Below are 22352 nucleotides of genomic sequence, written 5' to 3' on the forward strand. Positions count from 1 at the left end.
AGGCACCGACCATTGTCCTTGATCCCACAATTAAAGATGGGCTGACAGTCAAAGCGGGGGATAGCATTGTTTTAAATGCCATTAGCATTCTTGGCAAACCTCTTCCAAAGTCAAGTTGGTCCAAGGCAGGAAAAGATATCAGACCATCAGACATAGCTCAAATAACTTCAACCCCAACATCTTCTATGCTGACAGTCAAGTACGCCACAAGAAAGGATGCCGGTGAATACACCATCACCGCTACCAATCCTTTTGGCACAAAGGAGGAACATGTGAAGGTTTCAGTCCTTGATGTGCCTGGCCCCCCAGGTCCCATCGAAATCAGTAATGTTTCTGCTGAAAAAGCTACGCTTACATGGACACCTCCCTTGGAGGATGGAGGATCACCAATTAAGGCTTATGTTCTTGAAAAGAGAGAAACCAGCCGGCTTTTGTGGACCGTGGTTTCTGAAGACATTCAGGCTTGCAGGCACGTGGTAGCCAAACTCATCCAAGGAAACGAATACCTTTTCCGTGTGTCAGCGGTAAACCATTACGGCAAAGGAGAACCCGTTCAGTCTGAGCCTGTCAAAATGGTAGACAGATTTGGTACGTACAGCATGTGGGAGCTGTGAAACCATTAGCAGCACAGGCCAAGTAAGTAGCTCAGGAATTCACCATATATCTGCTTCTTTTGTAGGTCCCCCTGGCCCTCCTGGAAAACCGGAGATATCAAATGTCACCAAGAACACTGCCACTGTCAGTTGGAAGAGACCGACTGATGATGGTGGCAGCGAGATCACAGGATACCATGTAGAAAGGAGGGAAAAGAAGGGCTTGCGATGGGTGAGAGCGACAAAAACGCCAGTATCCGATCTTCGCTGCAAAGTCACCGGACTACAAGAAGGAAATACCTATGAATTCCGCGTCAGTGCAGAAAACAGAGCAGGGATTGGTCCACCTAGTGATGCCTCAAATCCTGTTCTGATGAAAGATGCTGCATGTTAGTATTTATCATCTTTTCCAGCACTTCTCATTTGAGCCTTCCAATATTTCATATAAAGCACCCCAAAGCAAAAGTCTTAATATATGTTTTTAACCTTTGTTTCTTTTGTGCAGATCCTCCAGGACCACCTTCAAATGCACATGTCACTGATACTACCAAGAAATCGGCTTCTTTAGCATGGGGCAAGCCTCATTATGATGGTGGGCTCGAAATCACTGGCTATGTAGTGGAGCATCAGAAAGTAGGAGACGATGCCTGGATAAAAGATACAACAGGAACGGCCCTCAGAATCACCCAGTTTGTTGTTCCTGATCTTCAGACTAAAGAAAAATACAACTTCAGAATTAGTGCCATCAATGATGCAGGTGTTGGGGAACCAGCAGTGATTCCAAATGTCGAAATTGTAGAGAAAGAAATGGCTCCTGACTTTGAGCTAGATGCTGAGCTGCGAAGAACGCTCGTGGTTAGGGCAGGACTCAGTATAAGGATCTTTGTGCCCATTAAAGGTCGCCCTGCACCTGAGGTGACATGGACCAAAGACAATATCAACCTGAAGCACCGAGCAAACATCGAAAATACAGAGTCATTTACTCTTCTCATTATCCCAGAATGTAACAGATATGACACCGGTAAATTCGTGATGACCATTGAAAACCCAGCTGGGAAGAAAAGTGGCTTTGTTAACGTCAGAGTCCTAGACACACCAGGTCCTGTCCTCAACCTAAGGCCTACAGACATCACAAAGGACAGTGTCACCCTACACTGGGACCTACCTCTGATAGATGGGGGCTCGCGTATAACAAACTATATTGTGGAGAAGCGTGAAGCAACAAGGAAATCCTACTCCACAGTCACCACTAAGTGCCATAAATGCACGTATAAAGTAACTGGCTTGACAGAAGGCTGTGAATACTTCTTCAGAGTGATGGCAGAAAATGAATATGGAATTGGTGAACCAACAGAAACTACAGAGCCTGTAAGAGCCTCTGAAGCACCATTACCCCCAGACAGCCTTAACGTTATGGATATAACCAAGAACACAGTCAGCCTGGCGTGGCCCAAACCCAGGCATGACGGTGGCAGCAAGATCACTGGCTATGTGATTGAAGCCCAGAGAAAAGGATCTGACCAGTGGACCCACATCTCAACCGTGAAAGGGTTGGAATGTGTGGTGAAGAATCTAACTGAAGGAGAGGAATATACCTTCCAAGTGATGGCAGTGAACAGTGCAGGCAGAAGTGCCCCTAGAGAAAGCAGACCTGTCATTGTCAAGGAGCAGACGATGCTTCCAGAGTTGGATCTCCGTGGCATCTATCAGAAGCTAGTCATTGCCAGAGCTGGTGACAACATCAAAGTAGAAATTCCAGTACTTGGACGACCCAAGCCCACAGTCACATGGAAAAAGGGAGACCAGATCCTTAAGCAAACACAGAGAGTTAATGTTGAAAATACAGCAACGTCCACCATCTTAAATATCAATGAGTGTGTCAGAAGTGATAGTGGGCCCTATCCATTAACAGCAAAGAACACTGTAGGAGAGGTTGGTGATGTCATAACTATTCAAGTCCATGATATCCCAGGACCACCTATAGGACCAATCAAATTTGATGAAGTTTCATCTGACTTTGTGACCTTCTCTTGGGAGCCACCTGAGAATGATGGAGGTGTACCAATAAGCAACTATGTAGTCGAAATGCGACAGACAGATAGTACCACATGGGTAGAATTAGCCACAACTGTTATTCGCACTACCTACAAAGCCACCCGCCTGACTACAGGAGTGGAGTACCAATTCCGTGTAAGAGCTCAAAACAGATATGGAGTTGGACCTGGCATCACATCTGCATCTGTAGTTGCTAACTATCCATTTAAGGTGCCTGGGCCTCCTGGTACCCCTCAGGTTACTGCAGTCACCAAAGACTCAATGACAATTAGCTGGCATGAGCCCCTTTCTGATGGTGGAAGCCCCATCTTGGGATATCACATTGAGAGGAAAGAACGAAATGGCATTCTCTGGCAGACTGTGAGCAAAGCATTAGTACCAGGCAACATTTTCAAATCAACTGGACTTACTGATGGCATTGCCTATGAATTCCGAGTGATTGCAGAAAATATGGCAGGCAAGAGTAAGCCAAGCAAGCCATCTGAACCAATGTTTGCTCTGGATCCCATTGACCCACCTGGGAAACCAGTACCTCTAAACATTACTAGACACACTGTGGCCCTGAAATGGGCTAAGCCAGAATATACTGGTGGCTTTAAAATTACTAGTTATGTGGTTGAGAAGAGAGACCTTCCCAATGGACGGTGGCTGAAGGCCAACTTCAGCAACATTTTGGAGAACGAATTTACAGTCAGCGGCCTGACTGAAGATGCTGCATATGAGTTCCGTGTGATTGCCAAAAATGCTGCTGGAGCCATTAGTCCGCCATCTGAGCCATCAGATGCCATCACATGCAGGGATGACCTCGAAGCACCAAGAATAATGGTGGACGTTAGATTTAAGGACACCATCACATTAAAAGCTGGCGAAGCATTCAAGCTGGAAGCTGATGTTTCAGGTCGCCCACCACCAACAATGGAATGGACTAAAGATTCAAAGGAGCTTGAAGGCACAGGGAAATTAGAAATAAAAATTGCAGACTTCTCCACTCTTCTGATAAACAAAGACTCTTCAAGAACAGACAGTGGTGCTTACATCCTGACAGCAACTAATCCTGGTGGCTTTGCCAAACACATTTTTAATGTCAAAGTTCTAGACAGACCAGGCCCACCCGAAGGACCTTTAGCTGTGTCTGATGTAACGTCAGAGAAGTGTGTGTTGTCATGGCTGCCTCCGCTGGATGATGGAGGTGCTAAAATTGACCATTACATAGTACAGAAACGAGAAACCAGCAGGTTGGCATGGACAAACGTTGCCACAGAAGTCCATGTGACGAAGATGAAGGTCACTAAGCTCCTGAAAGGCAATGAATATATATTCCGTGTCATGGCTGTAAACAAGTATGGGGTTGGAGAGCCACTAGAATCAGAGCCTGTACTTGCAGTGGATCCCTATGGACCACCTGATCCACCCAAGAATCCTGAAGTTACAACTATCACCAAAGACTCCATGGTTGTCTGCTGGGGACACCCTGACTCTGATGGTGGAAGTGAGATCATCAATTACATTGTGGAACGGCGTGACAAAGCTGGCCAACGCTGGGTGAAATGCAACAAAAAGGCTCTTACTGACTTAAGATACAAAGTGTCTGGACTAACAGAAGGGCATGAATATGAGTTCAGAATTATGGCAGAAAATGCAGCCGGAATCAGTGCACCAAGTGCTACCAGCCCATTTTATAAAGCTTGTGACACTGTGTTTAAACCTGGCCCACCAGGTAACCCACGGGTGCTTGATACAAGCAGGTCCTCCATTTCCATTGCATGGAATAAGCCTATCTATGATGGGGGTTCAGAAATCACGGGGTATATGGTTGAGATTGCCCTGCCTGAAGAAGATGAATGGCAGGTTGTCACTCCACCAGCCGGGCTCAAGGCAACTTCCTATACCATCACCAACCTCATAGAGAATCAGGAATATAAGATCCGCATCTACGCCATGAATTCTGAAGGACTTGGGGAGCCTGCCCTTGTTCCTGGGACTCCAAAGGCAGAAGAAAGAATGCTGCCTCCAGAGATCGAACTGGATGCGGATTTACGCAAAGTCGTTACTATAAGAGCCTGTTGCACCCTGAGACTCTTTGTTCCCATCAAAGGGAGACCAGCACCTGAGGTCAAGTGGGCCCGGGAGCATGGTGAATCTTTGGATAAGGCTAGCATTGAATCCACAAGTTCTTACACTCTGCTTATTGTTGGAAATGTTAACAGATTTGACAGCGGCAAGTACATACTAACTGTAGAAAACAGCTCAGGCAGCAAGTCTGCATTTGTCAATGTTAGAGTGCTGGATACCCCAGGCCCTCCACAGAATCTGAAGATAAAGGAAGTCACGAAGACATCTGTCACGCTGACATGGGAGCCACCTCTCCTTGATGGAGGATCAAAAATAAAGAACTATATCGTTGAAAAGCGAGAATCCACAAGAAAGGCTTATTCAACTGTGGCAACAAACTGCCATAAGACTTCCTGGAAGGTAGACCAGCTTCAAGAAGGCTGCAGTTACTACTTCCGGGTCCTTGCTGAAAATGAGTATGGCATCGGACTGCCCGCTGAAACAGCAGAGTCTGTAAAAGCATCAGAACGGCCTCTTCCTCCAGGAAAAATAACTTTGATGGATGTGACAAGAAACAGTGTGTCTCTGTCTTGGGAGAAGCCAGAACATGATGGAGGCAGCCGCATCCTAGGCTACATTGTAGAGATGCAGAGCAAAGGCAGTGACAAATGGGCCACATGTGCCACAGTGAAAGTCACAGAGGCTACTATCACTGGACTCATCCAGGGTGAAGAATACTCTTTCCGTGTCTCGGCTCAGAATGAAAAGGGCATCAGTGACCCCAGACAACTGAGTGTGCCAGTAATTGCTAAAGACCTTGTTATTCCACCAGCCTTCAAACTCCTCTTCAACACATTCACTGTACTGGCAGGCGAAGACCTGAAAATCGATGTACCATTCATTGGACGCCCTACACCAGCTGTCGCCTGGCATAAAGATGATGTACCGCTGAAGCAAACAACTAGAGTAAATGCAGAGAGCACAGAGAACAATTGTGTGCTGACAATCAAGGAAGCCTGCCGGGAAGATGTTGGACATTACACAGTTAAACTGACTAACTCAGCTGGTGAAGCTTCCGAAACCCTAAATGTTATTGTTCTTGACAAACCAGGGCCTCCAACTGGACCAGTTAAAATGGATGAAGTGACAGCAGACAGTGTCACCCTCTCCTGGGAGCCACCCAAGTATGATGGAGGAAGCTCTATCAATAATTACATTGTAGAGAAGCGGGACACATCCACAACCAACTGGCAAATTGTGTCAGCTACGGTTGCAAGGACAACCATAAAGGCCTGCAGGCTAAAGACTGGTTGTGAGTATCAGTTCAGAATTGCTGCAGAAAATAGATATGGCAAGAGTACCTATCTCAATTCAGAGCCTGTTATTGCCCAGTACCCATTCAAAGTGCCAGGTCCACCTGGCACACCGTTCGTCATGCTTGCCTCCAAAGACAGCATGGAAGTACAATGGAATGAGCCAGTCAGTGATGGTGGGAGCAGAGTCATTGGCTACCATCTAGAGCGCAAGGAAAGAAACAGTATCCTCTGGGTCAAGCTGAATAAAACACCTATCCCTCAAACCAAGTTCAAGACAACTGGCCTAGAAGAAGGCATTGAATATGAATTCAGAGTGTCTGCAGAGAACATAGTAGGCATTGGCAAGCCAAGTAAGCCATCAGAATGTTATGTAGCTCGTGACCCATGTGATCCACCAGGTCGGCCAGAGGCAATCATTGTTACAAGGAACTCTGTGACTCTCCAGTGGAAGAAACCCACCTATGATGGTGGAAGCAAGATCACTGGTTATGTTGTTGAGAAGAAAGAATTACCCGATGGCCGCTGGATGAAAGCTAGTTTTACAAATATCATTGACACCCAGTTTGAAGTAACTGGCCTAATTGAAGATCATAGATATGAGTTCCGGGTTATAGCTCGAAATGCTGCTGGAGTGTTCAGTGAGCCCTCAGAAAGCACTGGGGCAATAACAGCAAGAGATGAGGTGGAGCCACCAAGAATAAGCATGGACCCCAAATACAAAGACACGGTTGTGGTTCATGCTGGTGAGTCATTCAGGATTGATGCAGATATATATGGCAAACCAATACCAACCACTCAGTGGGTAAAAAGTGACCAGGAGCTGTCAAGCACAGCTCGGTTAGAAATAAAGAGCACCGACTTTGCCACCAGTCTCAGTGTCAAAGATGCAGTACGTGTCGACAGTGGTAACTACATCCTGAAGGCCAAAAATGTTGCAGGGGAGAGATCAGTTACCATCAGTGTCAAAGTTCTTGATAGACCAGGGCCACCTGAGGGCCCTGTTGCTATATCAGGGGTTACAGCAGAAAAATGTACACTAGCTTGGAAACCCCCACTTCAGGATGGTGGGAGCGATATCACCAATTACATTGTGGAAAGACGAGAAACCAGCCGCCTCGTCTGGACTCTGGTTGATGCCAATGTGCAAACTCTCAGCTGCAAAGTTATGAAGCTCCTTGAAGGCAATGAGTATATCTTCCGTATAATGGCTGTGAACAAATACGGTATTGGGGAACCTCTTGAATCTGAGCCGTTAATTGCCAAGAATCCATTTGTAGTCCCAGACGCACCCAAAGCTCCAGAAGTTACAGCTGTGACCAAAGACTCAATGATTGTCGTGTGGGAAAGGCCAGCATCTGATGGTGGCAGTGAGATTCTAGGATACGTTCTGGAAAAACGGGACAAAGAAGGCATAAGATGGACAAGATGCCACAAGCGTCTAATTGGAGAGCTGCGCCTGAGAGTAACCGGACTCATAGAAAACCACAATTATGAATTCAGAGTCTCGGCTGAAAATGCTGCTGGGCTTAGTGAACCAAGCCCCCCTTCTGCCTACCAAAAGGCTTGTGACCCCATTTATAAACCAGGCCCTCCAAACAACCCCAAAGTCATGGATGTTACCAGATCTTCAGTTTTCCTTTCTTGGAGCAAACCTATTTATGATGGCGGCTGTGAAATCCAAGGGTACATTGTAGAAAAATGTGATGTGAGTGTTGGTGAATGGGCAATGTGTACACCACCAACTGGAATCAATAAAACAAATCTAGAAGTGGAGAAGCTGTTGGAAAAGCATGAATACAACTTCCGGATCTGCGCCATTAACAAAGCTGGAGTTGGGGAGCATGCTGACGTCCCTGGACCTGTAATGGTTGAAGAAAAACTTGAAGCACCAGATATAGACCTTGACCTTGAACTAAGGAAGGTTATTAATATAAGGGCAGGTGGTTCCTTAAGGTTGTTTGTTCCTATCAAAGGTCGTCCTACACCAGAAGTTAAGTGGGGGAAGGTAGATGGCGAAATCCGAGACGCAGCAATAATTGATGTCACTAGCAGCTTCACCTCTCTTGTTCTTGACAATGTCAATCGATATGATAGTGGAAAATACACTCTCACATTGGAAAACAGCAGCGGAACGAAATCTGCCTTTGTGACTGTGAGGGTCCTGGACACACCAAGCCCACCTGTTAACCTGAAAGTCACAGAGATCACCAAGGACTCAGTATCCATTACATGGGAACCTCCTTTGTTGGACGGAGGATCAAAAATTAAAAATTACATTGTGGAGAAACGAGAAGCCACAAGAAAATCATATGCTGCGGTTGTAACAAACTGCCATAAGAATTCCTGGAAAATTGATCAGCTCCAAGAAGGGTGCAGTTACTATTTCAGGGTTACCGCCGAGAACGAATATGGTATTGGCCTTCCAGCCCGCACCGCAGATCCAATCAAGGTTGCGGAAGTCCCACAACCTCCAGGGAAAATAACTGTGGATGATGTCACCAGAAACAGTGTCTCTCTGAGCTGGACAAAGCCTGAACATGATGGTGGCAGTAAAATCATTCAGTATATTGTAGAGATGCAAGCTAAAAACACCGATAGGTGGTCAGAGTGTGCTAGGGTCAAGTCCCTCGAAGCTGTTATTACCAACCTAACTCAGGGAGAAGAATATCTTTTTAGAGTTGTTGCTGTAAATGAAAAGGGAAGAAGTGACCCCAGATCCCTTGCAGTTCCGATTATTGCCAAAGATCTGGTCATCGAACCAGATGTAAGACCAACATTCAGCAGTTACAGTGTACAGGTTGGCCAAGATTTGAAAATAGAAGTGCCAATCTCTGGACGTCCTAAACCGACCATTTCCTGGACTAAGGATGGGGTGCCACTGAAACAGACCACAAGGATCAATGTTACTGACTCCCTTGACCTCACCACACTCAGTATCAAAGAAAGCCATAAGGATGATGGTGGGCAGTACGGAATCACAGTTGCCAATGTTGTTGGCCAGAAAACAGCAACCATTGAAATCATAACTCTAGATAAACCTGATCCTCCAAAAGGGCCTGTTAAATTTGATGAAGTCAGTGCTGAAAGCATCACCTTATCCTGGAACCCTCCCTTATACACAGGGGGCTGCCAAATTACCAATTACATTGTTCAGAAAAGAGACACAACCACCACAGTATGGGATGTTGTCTCTGCTACTGTTGCCAGAACTACACTCAAAGTAACCAAACTGAAAACTGGTACAGAATACCAGTTCAGAATATTTGCTGAAAACCGATACGGACAAAGCTTTGCTTTGGAGTCTGAACCGATTGTAGCTCAGTATCCCTACAAAGAACCAGGCCCTCCAGGAACACCATTTGTCACAGCCATCTCCAAAGATTCTATGGTTGTACAATGGCATGAGCCAATCAATAATGGTGGGAGCCCAGTCATAGGTTACCACCTTGAGAGAAAGGAAAGGAACAGTATTTTGTGGACAAAAATGAACAAAACGATTATTCACGACACCCAGTTTAAAGCCCTGAACCTTGAAGAAGGCATTGAGTATGAATTTAGAGTTTATGCTGAAAACATTGTTGGTGTAGGCAAAGCGAGCAAGAATTCTGAGTGCTATGTAGCCAGAGACCCCTGTGACCCACCAGGAACCCCGGAAGCAATAATAGTTAAAAGAAATGAAATCACTTTGCAATGGACCAAGCCTGTGTATGACGGTGGGAGCATGATTACAGGTTACATCGTAGAGAAGCGTGACTTGCCTGAGGGTCGCTGGATGAAAGCCAGTTTCACAAATGTCATTGAAACTCAGTTCACTGTGTCAGGTCTTACTGAAGATCAAAGATATGAATTCAGAGTCATTGCAAAGAATGCAGCTGGTGCAATAAGTAAACCCTCTGACAGCACTGGACCCATAACCGCCAAGGATGAGGTTGAACTCCCACGAATTTCAATGGATCCAAAATTTAGAGACACAATAGTGGTAAATGCTGGAGAAACATTCAGACTTGAGGCTGATGTCCATGGAAAGCCCCTACCCACCATTGAGTGGTTAAGAGGAGATAAGGAAATTGAAGAATCTGCTAGGTGTGAAATAAAGAACACAGATTTCAAAGCTTTACTTATTGTAAAAGATGCCATTCGAATTGATGGTGGGCAGTACATTTTGAGAGCCTCTAATGTTGCCGGTTCTAAGTCATTCCCAGTAAATGTGAAAGTGCTAGACAGACCAGGACCTCCAGAAGGGCCAGTTCAGGTTACTGGAGTCACATGTGAAAAATGTACTTTGGCATGGTCTCCACCACTTCAAGATGGCGGCAGTGACATTTCTCACTATGTTGTTGAAAAGCGAGAAACCAGTCGGCTCGCATGGACTGTGGTTGCTTCAGAAGTTGTGACTAATTCTCTGAAAGTCACCAAGCTCTTAGAAGGGAATGAATATATTTTCCGAATCATGGCTGTCAACAAGTATGGTGTTGGAGAGCCTTTGGAGTCCGCACCAGTGCTCATGAAAAATCCGTTTGTGCTTCCTGGGCCACCAAAGAGCTTGGAAGTCACAAACATTGCCAAAGACTCCATGACAGTCTGCTGGAATCGGCCAGACAGTGATGGTGGAAGTGAAATTATTGGTTACATTGTAGAGAAAAGAGACAGAAGTGGAATTCGGTGGATAAAGTGCAATAAACGCCGCATTACAGATTTACGGCTCAGGGTCACAGGGTTAACAGAAGATCATGAATATGAATTCAGAGTCTCTGCAGAAAATGCTGCTGGAGTTGGAGAACCAAGTCCAGCCACCATTTACTATAAGGCTTGTGACCCTGTGTTCAAACCTGGCCCACCCACCAATGCCCACATTGTAGACACCACTAAAAATTCAATTACACTTTCCTGGAGCAAACCTATCTATGACGGTGGCAGTGAGATCCTGGGCTACGTCGTAGAAATCTGTAAAGCAGATGAGGAAGAATGGCAAATAGTTACTCCACAGACTGGCCTGAGAGTCACTCGATTTGAGATTTCCAAGCTCGTTGAACACCAAGAATATAAAATACGAGTCTGTGCCCTCAACAAAGTTGGTTTAGGTGAGGCCACGTCAGTTCCTGGTACGGTGAAACCGGAAGATAAACTTGAGGCACCCGAACTTGACCTTGATTCTGAGCTGAGGAAGGGAATTGTTGTAAGAGCTGGTGGATCTGCCAGGATCCATATTCCATTCAAAGGTCGCCCAACACCCGAGATCACTTGGTCTAAGGAGGAAGGCGACTTCACAGATAAGGTCCAAATTGAGAAGGGAGTTAACTTTACCCAACTCTCAATAGAGAACTGCGATAGGAATGATGCCGGCAAGTACATCCTCAAGTTGGAGAACAGCAGTGGGTCCAAGTCAGCTTTTGTAACTGTTAAAGTACTAGACACCCCAGGGCCCCCGCAGAATTTGGCTGTCAAGGAAATCAGAAAAGACTCTGTCCTTCTGGTATGGGAACCACCCATCATTGACGGCGGGGCAAAGGTCAAGAACTATGTCATTGACAAGAGGGAGTCAACCCGAAAAGCATATGCTAATGTGAGCAGTAAATGCAGTAAAACAAGCTTTAGAGTTGAGAATCTGACCGAAGGAGCCATCTATTACTTTAGAGTCATGGCTGAGAATGAATTTGGAGTTGGCGTTCCTGTGGAAACCTCTGATGCTGTGAAAGCTTCTGAGCCTCCTTCCCCGCCAGGAAAGGTCACACTCACCGACGTGTCCCAAACCAGTGTATCGCTTACGTGGGAGAAGCCTGACCATGATGGTGGGAGCAGAATCCTGGGGTATGTTGTTGAGATGCAGCCCAAAGGAACAGAAAAATGGAGTGTGGTGGCTGAATCCAAAGTCTGCAATGCAACTGTTACTGGCCTGAGCTCTGGACAAGAGTATCAGTTCCGTGTCAAAGCTTACAATGAGAAAGGGAAGAGTGATCCAAGAGTGCTTGGCGTCCCTGTCATAGCCAAGGACCTGACTATCCAGCCGAGTTTTAAGTTGCCATTTAATACATACAGTGTCCAAGCGGGAGAGGATCTGAAAATAGAGATTCCAGTGATAGGCCGACCAAGACCTAAAATTTCGTGGGTCAAAGATGGTGAGTCTCTTAAACAGACCACAAGAGTAAATGTTGAAGAAACAGCCACTTCGACTATTTTGCACATTAAAGAAAGCAGCAAGGATGATTTTGGAAAATACAGCGTCACGGCAACAAACAGTGCAGGCACAGCAACAGAAAACCTCAGCATTATTGTTTTGGAAAAGCCTGGCCCTCCAGTTGGACCAGTGAAGTTTGATGAAGTTAGTGCAGACTTTGTGGTCATATCTTGGGAACCTCCAGCCTATACAGGGGGGTGCCAAATAAGCAACTACATTGTAGAGAAGCGAGACACTACCACCACCAACTGGCAGATGGTGTCAGCAACAGTTGCCAGAACCACCATTAAAATAAGCAAACTGAGAACGGGCACTGAATACCAGTTTAGGATTTTTGCTGAGAACAGGTATGGAAAAAGTGCTCCCTTGGATTCTAAACCCGTTCTTGTACAATATCCATTTAAAGAACCAGGACCACCTGGAACCCCTTTTGTGACATCTGTCTCAAAAGATCAAATGCTTGTACAGTGGCATGAGCCAGTTAATGATGGAGGCAGCAAAGTTATTGGCTACCATCTTGAACAGAAGGAAAAGAATAGCATCCTGTGGGTCAAGTTGAATAAGATCCCCATCCAGGACACCAAATTCAAAACAACAGGGCTTGATGAAGGACTAGAATATGAGTTCAGGGTTTCTGCTGAAAACATTGTGGGCGTCGGCAAGCCCAGCAAAGTGTCAGAGTGCTACGTTGCACGTGACCCATGTGATCCACCTGGCCGTCCTGAAGCCATCGTGATCACAAGAAACAGTGTCACTCTGAAATGGAAGAAGCCTGTTTATGATGGTGGCAGCAAGATAACGGGTTACATCGTAGAAAAGAAAGATCTACCTGATGGCCGGTGGATGAAAGCCAGCTTCACCAATGTTGTGGAAACTGAGTTTACCGTCACCGGGCTTGTAGAAGACCAAAGATACGAATTTAGAGTAATCGCGAGAAATGCAGCAGACACCTTTAGTGAGCCGTCTGAAAGCAGTGGTGCCATCACTGCAAGGGATGAAATCGATGCACCAAATGCCTCACTGGATCCTAAATATAGAGATGTCATTGTTGTTCGTGCAGGAGAGACCTTTGTTCTTGAGGCTGATATCCGTGGCAAACCTATACCTGATATTGTTTGGTCAAAAGATGGGAACGAACTCGAAGAAACAGCAGCTAGGATGGAAATTAAGTCTACTCTCCAGAAAACGACTCTCATTGTCAAAGACTGCATCCGCACTGATGGAGGACAGTACACCTTGAAACTTAGCAACGTAGGGGGTACCAAGACTATACCTATCACTGTGAAGGTACTGGATAGGCCGGGGCCTCCTGAAGGACCTCTGAAAGTTACTGGAGTTACAGCTGAAAAGTGTTACCTGGCATGGAACCCACCTTTGCAAGACGGTGGTGCCAGCATTTCACATTACATTGTTGAAAAGAGAGAAACCAGCAGGCTCTCCTGGACCCAGGTTTCAACTGAAGTACAGGCCCTTAACTACAAAGTCACTAAATTACTTCCTGGGAACGAGTACATTTTCCGGGTTATGGCAGTGAATAAATATGGGATCGGAGAGCCCCTTGAGTCTGAGCCTGTGATAGCCTGTAATCCTTACAAGCTTCCAGGCCCTCCTTCTACACCTGAGGCCTCAGCAATCACCAAAGACTCTATGGTACTAACGTGGACACGTCCAGTGGATGATGGAGGGGCTGAAATTGAGGGGTACATTCTTGAAAAGCGAGACAAGGAAGGCATTAGATGGACCAAGTGCAACAAGAAAACATTAACAGATCTTCGGTTCAGGGTAACTGGTCTCACAGAGGGCCATTCCTACGAATTCAGAGTTGCTGCTGAGAATGCAGCTGGTGTTGGGGAGCCTAGTGAGCCATCTGTTTTCCACCGTGCATGTGATGCCTTGTATCCACCCGGTCCACCAAGTAACCCCAAAGTGACAGACACTTCCAGATCATCTGTGTCCCTAGCATGGAATAAGCCAATTTATGATGGCGGTGCACCTGTCAGAGGCTATGTGATTGAGCTCAAAGAAGCCACTGCTGATGAGTGGGTTACCTGTACCCCACCGTCGGGATTACAAGGGAAGCAGTTCACAGTGACCAAGCTTAAAGAGAATACCGAGTACAACTTCCGCATCTGTGCTTTCAATACTGAAGGTGTAGGTGAGCCGGCAACTATACCTGGCTCTGTCGTTGCTCAGGAGAGGATGGAAGCTCCAGAGATAGAACTAGATGCTGATCTCAGAAAGGTGGTCACTCTGCGTGCAAGCGCCACCTTGCGCCTATTTGTCACTATCAAAGGCCGGCCAGAACCTGAAGTTAAATGGGAAAAGGCTGAAGGCATGCTCACGGAGAGGGCCCAGATTGAGGTGACTAGCTCATACACAATGCTGGTGATTGACAACGTGACCAGATTTGACAGTGGTAGGTACAACCTCACCCTAGTAAACAACAGTGGCTCCAAAACGGCTTTTGTCAACGTCAGAGTTCTTGACTCACCAAGTGCACCTGTGAATCTGACTGTCAGGGAAGTGAAAAAAGACTCAGTGACACTGTCCTGGGAGCCACCACTTATTGATGGCGGAGCCAAGATAACAAATTACATCGTTGAAAAACGAGAAACTACAAGAAAAGCTTATGCTACCATTACAAACAACTGCACTAAGAATACTTTCAAAATCGAAAATCTACAAGAAGGGTGTTCTTATTACTTCCGGGTCCTGGCTTCCAATGAGTATGGGATTGGCTTACCGGCTGAAACAAAGGAACCTGTTAAAGTGTCTGAACCTCCACTTCCACCTGGAAGGGTAACCCTTGTGGATGTGACCCGTAATACGGCTACACTTAAGTGGGAGAAACCAGAAAGTGATGGTGGCAGCAAAATCACTGGTTATGTCATTGAAATGCAGACAAAAGGCAGTGAGAAGTGGAGCACATGCACACAGGTGAAGACCCTGGAAGCAACTATATCTGGCCTAACTGCAGGGGAAGAGTATGTCTTCAGGGTAGCTGCAGTTAATGAAAAGGGAAGAAGTGACCCAAGGCAGCTCGGGGTGCCGGTCATTGCAAAAGACATCGAAATAAAACCTTCGGTCGAGCTCCCTTTCAATACTTTCAACGTTAAGGCTAATGACCAACTCAAAATTGATATACCATTCAAAGGACGACCGCAAGCTACTGTGGCCTGGAAAAAAGATGGGCAGGTTCTTAGAGAGACAACTAGGGTCAATGTGTCTTCCTCAAAGACTGTAACAACGCTGTCAATTAAAGAAGCTTCAAGGGAAGATGTTGGGACTTACGAGTTGTGTGTTTCAAACGCTGCTGGATCCATAACAGTTCCCATCACTGTCATTGTCCTCGACAGGCCAGGACCTCCAGGACCCATACGTATTGATGAAGTTAGTTGTGACAATGTGTCTATTTCTTGGAATCCTCCAGAATATGATGGTGGCTGCCAAATTAGCAACTACATTGTTGAAAAGAGGGAAACCACTTCCACAACATGGCAGGTAGTCTCACAGGCTGTGGCGAGAACATCCATTAAAATAGTCCGCTTGACAACAGGAAGCGAGTATCAGTTCCGTGTTTGTGCAGAGAACCGATATGGAAAGAGTTCCTACAGCGAGTCCTCAGCTGTTGTTGCCGAGTACCCATTCAGCCCGCCAGGGCCTCCTGGTACTCCTAAAGTTGTGCACGCCACAAAATCTACCATGGTTGTGAGCTGGCAAGTACCAGTTAATGATGGAGGTAGCCAAGTAATTGGCTATCACCTTGAATACAAAGAAAGAAGCAGCATTCTCTGGTCAAAGGCAAACAAAGTCCTCATTGCAGATACTCAGATGAAGGTCTCTGGTCTGGATGAAGGGCTGACATATGAGTATCGTGTATACGCTGAGAATATTGCTGGAATTGGCAAATGCAGTAAGGCGTGTGAACCAGTCCCTGCAAGAGATCCTTGTGACCCTCCTGGACAGCCCGAAGTCACCAACATCACAAGAAAATCAGTGTCACTTAAGTGGTCTAAACCGCGTTATGATGGGGGAGCGAAAATCACCGGCTATATTGTTGAACGCAGAGAGCTACCTGACGGCAGGTGGCTGAAGTGCAATTTCACTAACGTGCAGGAAACGTACTTTGAAGTAACTGAGCTAACTGAAGACCAGCGTTATGAATTCCGGGTTTTTGCAAGAAATGCTGCTGACTCGGTTAGTGAACCATCTGAATCCACTGGACCCATTACTGTGAAAGATGATGTCGAGGCGCCGAGAATTATGATGGATGTTAAGTTCCGAGATGTCATTGTTGTCAAAGCTGGAGACGTCCTTAAGATAAATGCAGACATTGCAGGACGACCTCTCCCAGTAATTTCCTGGGCCAAAGATGGGGTAGAAATGGAAGAAAGGGCAAAGATAGAAATTGTCTCGACAGACTATAATACCACATTAACTGTTAAAGACTGTGTAAGACGAGACACGGGGCAGTATGTACTTACACTGAGGAATGTTGCAGGAACTCGGACTATGGCAGTTAACTGTAAAGTACTGGATAAGCCTGGCCCACCAGCCGGACCACTTGAAATAAACGGCCTCACCGCTGAGAAGTGCTCTCTTTCCTGGGGACGTCCCCAGGAAGATGGCGGCGCAGACATCGATTATTACATTGTAGAAAAGCGTGAAACAAGCCGCCTCGCATGGACCATATGCGAAGCAGAGTTGAGGACAATGTCTTGCAAAGTGACCAAGCTACTCAAAGGCAATGAATACATCTTTAGAGTAACTGGTGTTAATAAATATGGTGTTGGTGAGCCCTTGGAGAGTGTGGCCGTGAAGGCACTCGATCCATTCACCGTTCCTAGTCCACCCACGTCTTTGGAAATTACATCCGTGACCAAAGATTCCATGACACTTTGCTGGTCAAGGCCTGACACTGACGGAGGCAGTGATATCTCTGGGTACATAATCGAAAGACGCGAGAAAAACAGCCTACGGTGGATGCGTGTGAATAAAAAACCAGTTTATGATCTAAGAGTGAAGTCAACAGGACTCCGGGACGGATGTGAGTACGAGTACCGGGTATTTGCAGAGAATGCTGCCGGCCTAAGCCTTCCGAGTGAAACCTCTCCTTTAGTCCGAGCAGAAGACCCAGTGTTCCTGCCATCTCCTCCCTCCAAACCCAAAATTGTAGACTCAGGAAAGACAAGTATCACCATAAGTTGGGTTAAGCCTTTGTTTGATGGTGGGGCTCCAATAACCGGATATACCGTGGAATACAAAAAGTCTGATGAAACTGACTGGAAGGCTGCCATTCAGAGCTTCAGAGGCACAGAATATACAATGAGTGGGCTAACAACAGGAGCCGAATATGTTTTCAGAGTGAGGTCTGTCAACAAGGTTGGGGCCAGTGACCCCAGTGATAGCTCCGACCCCCAGGTAGCAAAAGAGAGAGAGGAGGAGCCGGTGTTCGATGTCGACAGTGAAATGAGGAAGACTTTGATTGTCAAGGCTGGCTCCTCATTTACCATGACAGTCCCTTTCAGAGGAAGACCAGTACCCAACGTCTCCTGGAGTAAGCCAGACACTGACCTCCGCACTAGAGCATACATCGACTCCACAGACTCTCGTACATTACTCACTATTGAAAATGCCAACAGAACCGATTCTGGCAAATATACACTCACGATCCAGAATGTGTTGAGTGCCGCCTCCATGACCTTTGTTGTCAAAGTTTTAGATTCCCCGGGTCCTCCAGCCAACATTACTGTACGTGAAGTAACAAAGGAGTCTGCTGTACTGTCCTGGGATGTCCCCGAGAATGATGGCGGGGCACCAGTGAAGAATTATCACATAGAAAAACGTGAGGCCAGCAAGAAAGCATGGGTGTCTGTCACCAACAACTGCAATCGCCTCTCTTACAAAGTGACCAACTTACAAGAAGGAGCTATTTACTACTTCAGAGTCTCTGGAGAAAACGAGTTTGGTGTTGGTGTGCCAGCTGAAACAAAGGACGGAGTCAAAATAACAGGTACATGTTAACAAATTTTTATGTGTATTTTGCTAGAATAGTGTGAATCACTCTAATTAGTCATATTTAATCTTAAAAGACTTTCAGTTCCCATCTAAAACTATTTATGCCATAGCACAAAAGGAATCCCTAATAATTGACGTAGCTAGAAAGTCAACCTACGATTCATCAGATGTAAGGATAACTAAATCCAATTACATACACATTCAGGGTATATGCAAGAACTATATGAAGTTTCTTATAAGATTGTCCCTCCATTGTATACCCACAATGAATTTGGGGCAAATTTGTCATTTTATCATGTTATTTGAGACTTCACTGAAATTTGAGTACTGTAACATCTGATGGCATAGCTAGTGGAACTTTGACTGGCTTAAAAGCCAAAGATGTCACATAAATAGAACCAAGTCAAAGTAAATGCATGGTTTAATTTAAAACTTTTTCTCTGACAAAGTATGAAAGGTGCAATGGGTGGGGAGTTGTAATAATCGCTCCCTTTTTTTTTCAATGCTTCTTTCCTTCCTTCCTTCCTTTTCTTATTTAGAAAAACCAAGCCCTCCAGAGAAGCTTGGAGTAACAAACATATCCAAAGACAGCGTCTCACTGAGCTGGCTGAAGCCAGAGCACGATGGTGGAAGCAGAGTCGTACACTACATTGTTGAAGCACTAGAAAAAGGACAGAAAAACTGGGTTAAGTGTGCCGTGGTAAAGACAACCCATCATGTTGTTTCCGGGCTGAGAGAGAATCATGAATACTTCTTCCGGGTCTTTGCAGAAAACCAAGCTGGTCTGAGTGACCCGCGAGAGCTCCTGCTTCCTGTCCTTATAAAGGATCGGCTAGGTATGTCTAATTTTATGCATAACCAAGTTTTCATTTTCAAAGGATCAGCTAGATAGGTCTAATTTTATGCACAAGCAAGTTTTCACTTTCTACGTTTAGGTAAGTTTGGGGGGGGGTGGAGTTTAGGCTTTTTGAAACTTAATTTTACATACTTCTATTTTTCAGAACCACCTGAAATCGATATGAAGAATTTCCCAAGTCACACTGTGTATGTTAGAGCTGGTTCCAACCTTAAAGTTGACATTCCAATTTCTGGAAAACCACTACCCAAAGTGACCTTGTCACGAGATGGTGTGCCACTGAAGGCGACCATGAGATTTAACACAGAGACCACTGCTGAGAACCTGACCATCAATCTTAAGGAAAGTGTTACCACTGATGCCGGAAGATATGAGATCACTGCTGCCAACTCCAGTGGAACCACCAAAACGTTCATTGACATCATTGTGCTGGACAGGCCTGGTCCTCCGATTGGCCCTGTTGTCATTAGTGATATAACTGAAGAAAGTGTGACTCTCAAATGGGAGCCACCAAAGTATGACGGTGGAAGCCACATTACCAATTACATTGTACTGAAGAGAGAAACAAGCACTGCAGTATGGTCGGAAGTGTCGGCAACAGTAGCAAGAACCATGATTAAAGTCATGAAACTGACCACAGGAGAAGAATACCAATTCCGCATCAAGGCAGAAAATCGCTTTGGCATCAGCGATCACATAGATTCACCCTGTGTGGTTGTCAAGCTGCCATACAGTAAGTTGTCATCACCCTTAGACACCCCATATTGGTGGTCACTATATCAATGTGCTAAATGCCTGTCTTAACACATGTGTTTTCTCCCTTCCCTAGCAACACCTGGGCCACCATCTACACCCTGGGTCTCTAACGTTACACGAGAAAGCATCACTGTGGGATGGCACGAACCAGTGTCCAATGGAGGCAGTGCGGTCACAGGCTACCACTTGGAAATGAAAGACAGGAATAGTATTTTGTGGCAAAAAGCCAACAAAATGATAATCCGTACAACTCACTTCAAAGTCACGACAGTCAGTGCTGGCCTTATTTACGAATTCAGGGTGTATGCAGAGAATGCAGCTGGCGTGGGGAAGCCCAGCCATCCTTCTGAACCAGTCTTGGCCATTGATGCCTGTGGTATGTATTTGTCATGAAACAGAGCAGACCCCAATAACTTAAAAAGTTCACTGCTTCAAAGCAAAATGAGTCAGTCTAAGTGCCACTGATCTGCTTTCTTGTTATTGCAGAACCCCCAAGAAATGTTCGGATCACTGATATTTCAAAGAACTCTGTCAACCTTTCATGGCAACAGCCATCTTTTGATGGAGGAAGCAAGATTACAGGCTACATTGTTGAGAGGCGTGACCTTCCAGATGGGAGATGGACCAAGGCCAGCTTCACCAATGTTATTGAGACGCAATTCACCGTCTCTGGCTTGACTCAGAATTCACAGTATGAATTCCGGGTCTTTGCTAGAAATGCTGTTGGTTCCATCAGCAACCCATCTGAGGTTGTAGGCCCCATCACATGCATTGACTCTTATGGTAAGCAGTTTTCACTCTATTTTTCTTTAATAACTTTTACATGTGTTTTAATTAAATTTTAGGGGTAACTATAAACTAGCTGGACTATTTAAGAACATTCTTTAATCACTCTGCATCTCCCTTGATTTCATTAAAAGTTAGATTTTGCTTATAGGCTATCTAAAGGTCTTTCCAACTTTTAGATTTTTTCTTGTTGTTGTTAGTTTTTCTTTTTCTTTCTCTCTCTCTCTCTTTTTTTTTTTTTTTTGGTTTTCTGAGTTGGTGTTTTCATTCTATTTTAAGTTACCAGACTCAATAATTAACCCACAAGTACATCACCACAGAATATTTCTCCTAAGTTCATAAAAGACCAGAGTCCTAAATGATCATAATATTAACAGTACCTGACATTGATTGGGCAATTTCCATGAATCCTCCCCCTTAGTTCAACAACACAAATTAACCCACTTTGCAAAAGCAGGCCTAAGGCTTACAGTGTTTATATAAAGTCCCCTAAGGCTAAACGACTCATCAGTGAAGAGCAGGTGTCTTGGGAGATGAGAGTTTCATGGGATTCAGGTACCCTGTGACACATTGTAATAGTTCTCTACTTTCCAAAGTGGAAGTGAGCCTCTTCCTGTCAGAGTGAAAGTATCTACTCCCAGGCCAGGCGTGGTGATGCATCCCTTTAATCTCAGCACTCAGGAACTGGAGGCAGGCATATCACTGTGCATTCAAGGCCAGCCTGGTCTACAAAGCGAGTCCAGAACAGCCAAGGCTACACAGAAAAACAATGCCCCCCAAAAAATTGTATCTACTCCCATCCTTGTGTTGGAAATCCCATGGCCACCCTTTACAAGTGAGGATGTGCAGGTTCTGAGTATTTGTTGCACTATAAAGCGAGCCAAGTTCGCTTCTATATCTCAACAGCAGAACTGGCAGAACATCTCTTAGTGGATACACAGCCCTGTGAGTAGAGAACTCAAGTTTCAAGAATCTGACATGCACCACTCACATATTGATAGTGGAAAATACAAGAAAATGAGTGGGAAGTAGTCAGAAGCAAAGGAAAGGGAGGCTAGAATAAAAGAAAAGAAAATGTGTGCTGCTATTTCTTCAATAGTTGTCTCATCCCTAATCCAGTTTTCACCACTGAAACAAAATACCTACTAGAGGTTAAAATACATCTAGAAAATACCAATGTTCTCGTGCAACTAGTGCAGTGTTCCTGAGATTTAGCATCTGCTCAGTCTGCCTTCCCCCTCTGAGATATAAAGGCAGTTTATAAAATTAAAAGTTTAAAGTGAGTGGGCTTAAACCTGCATATGATACGTAAAACACACACGTGCGCGCGTGTACACACAATTAGCAAATGGCCAGGTGCCTGTTTTGAAGTTTCTGTAACTACATTTTTCATCCTTGTAAGATTTCAACTATTTTCTCGTGGATTTTTCTTGCAGGTGGGCCTGTGATTGACTTGCCTCTAGAATATACAGAAGTTGTCAAATACAGAGCGGGTACATCTGTGAAGCTCAGAGCTGGCATTTCTGGCAAACCCGAGCCTACAATTGAGTGGTACAAAGATGATAAAGAGCTACAAACCAATGCATTGGTGTGTGTTGAAAACAGCACTGACCTTGCATCTATACTCATCAAAGATGCCAACCGCCTTAATAGTGGAAGCTATGAATTAAAACTAAGGAACGCCATGGGTTCCGCCTCAGCCACCATCAGAGTCCAGATCCTTGGTAGGTGCTTAACACGAGCAA

At 45.3% G+C, this 22352-nt stretch overlaps 1 protein-coding gene across 1 annotated transcript in view; it reads left to right on the top strand.

Moving 5' to 3' along the window:
- The window catches only part of Ttn (titin), a 275595-nt gene that overhangs the window by 224477 nt on the left and 28766 nt on the right, over positions 1-22352 (top strand). The window contains 8 exon segments of the mRNA XM_051166126.1: positions 1-588; positions 680-982; positions 1099-18204; positions 18749-19045; positions 19211-19798; positions 19895-20197; positions 20308-20604; positions 22044-22331. Of these exon segments, the coding sequence (XP_051022083.1) occupies positions 1-588; positions 680-982; positions 1099-18204; positions 18749-19045; positions 19211-19798; positions 19895-20197; positions 20308-20604; positions 22044-22331 (19770 nt within the window).

The sequence above is a fragment of the Acomys russatus genome, chromosome 24 (assembly GCF_903995435.1).
Source record: "Acomys russatus chromosome 24, mAcoRus1.1, whole genome shotgun sequence".
NCBI lineage: Eukaryota > Metazoa > Chordata > Mammalia > Rodentia > Muridae > Acomys > Acomys russatus.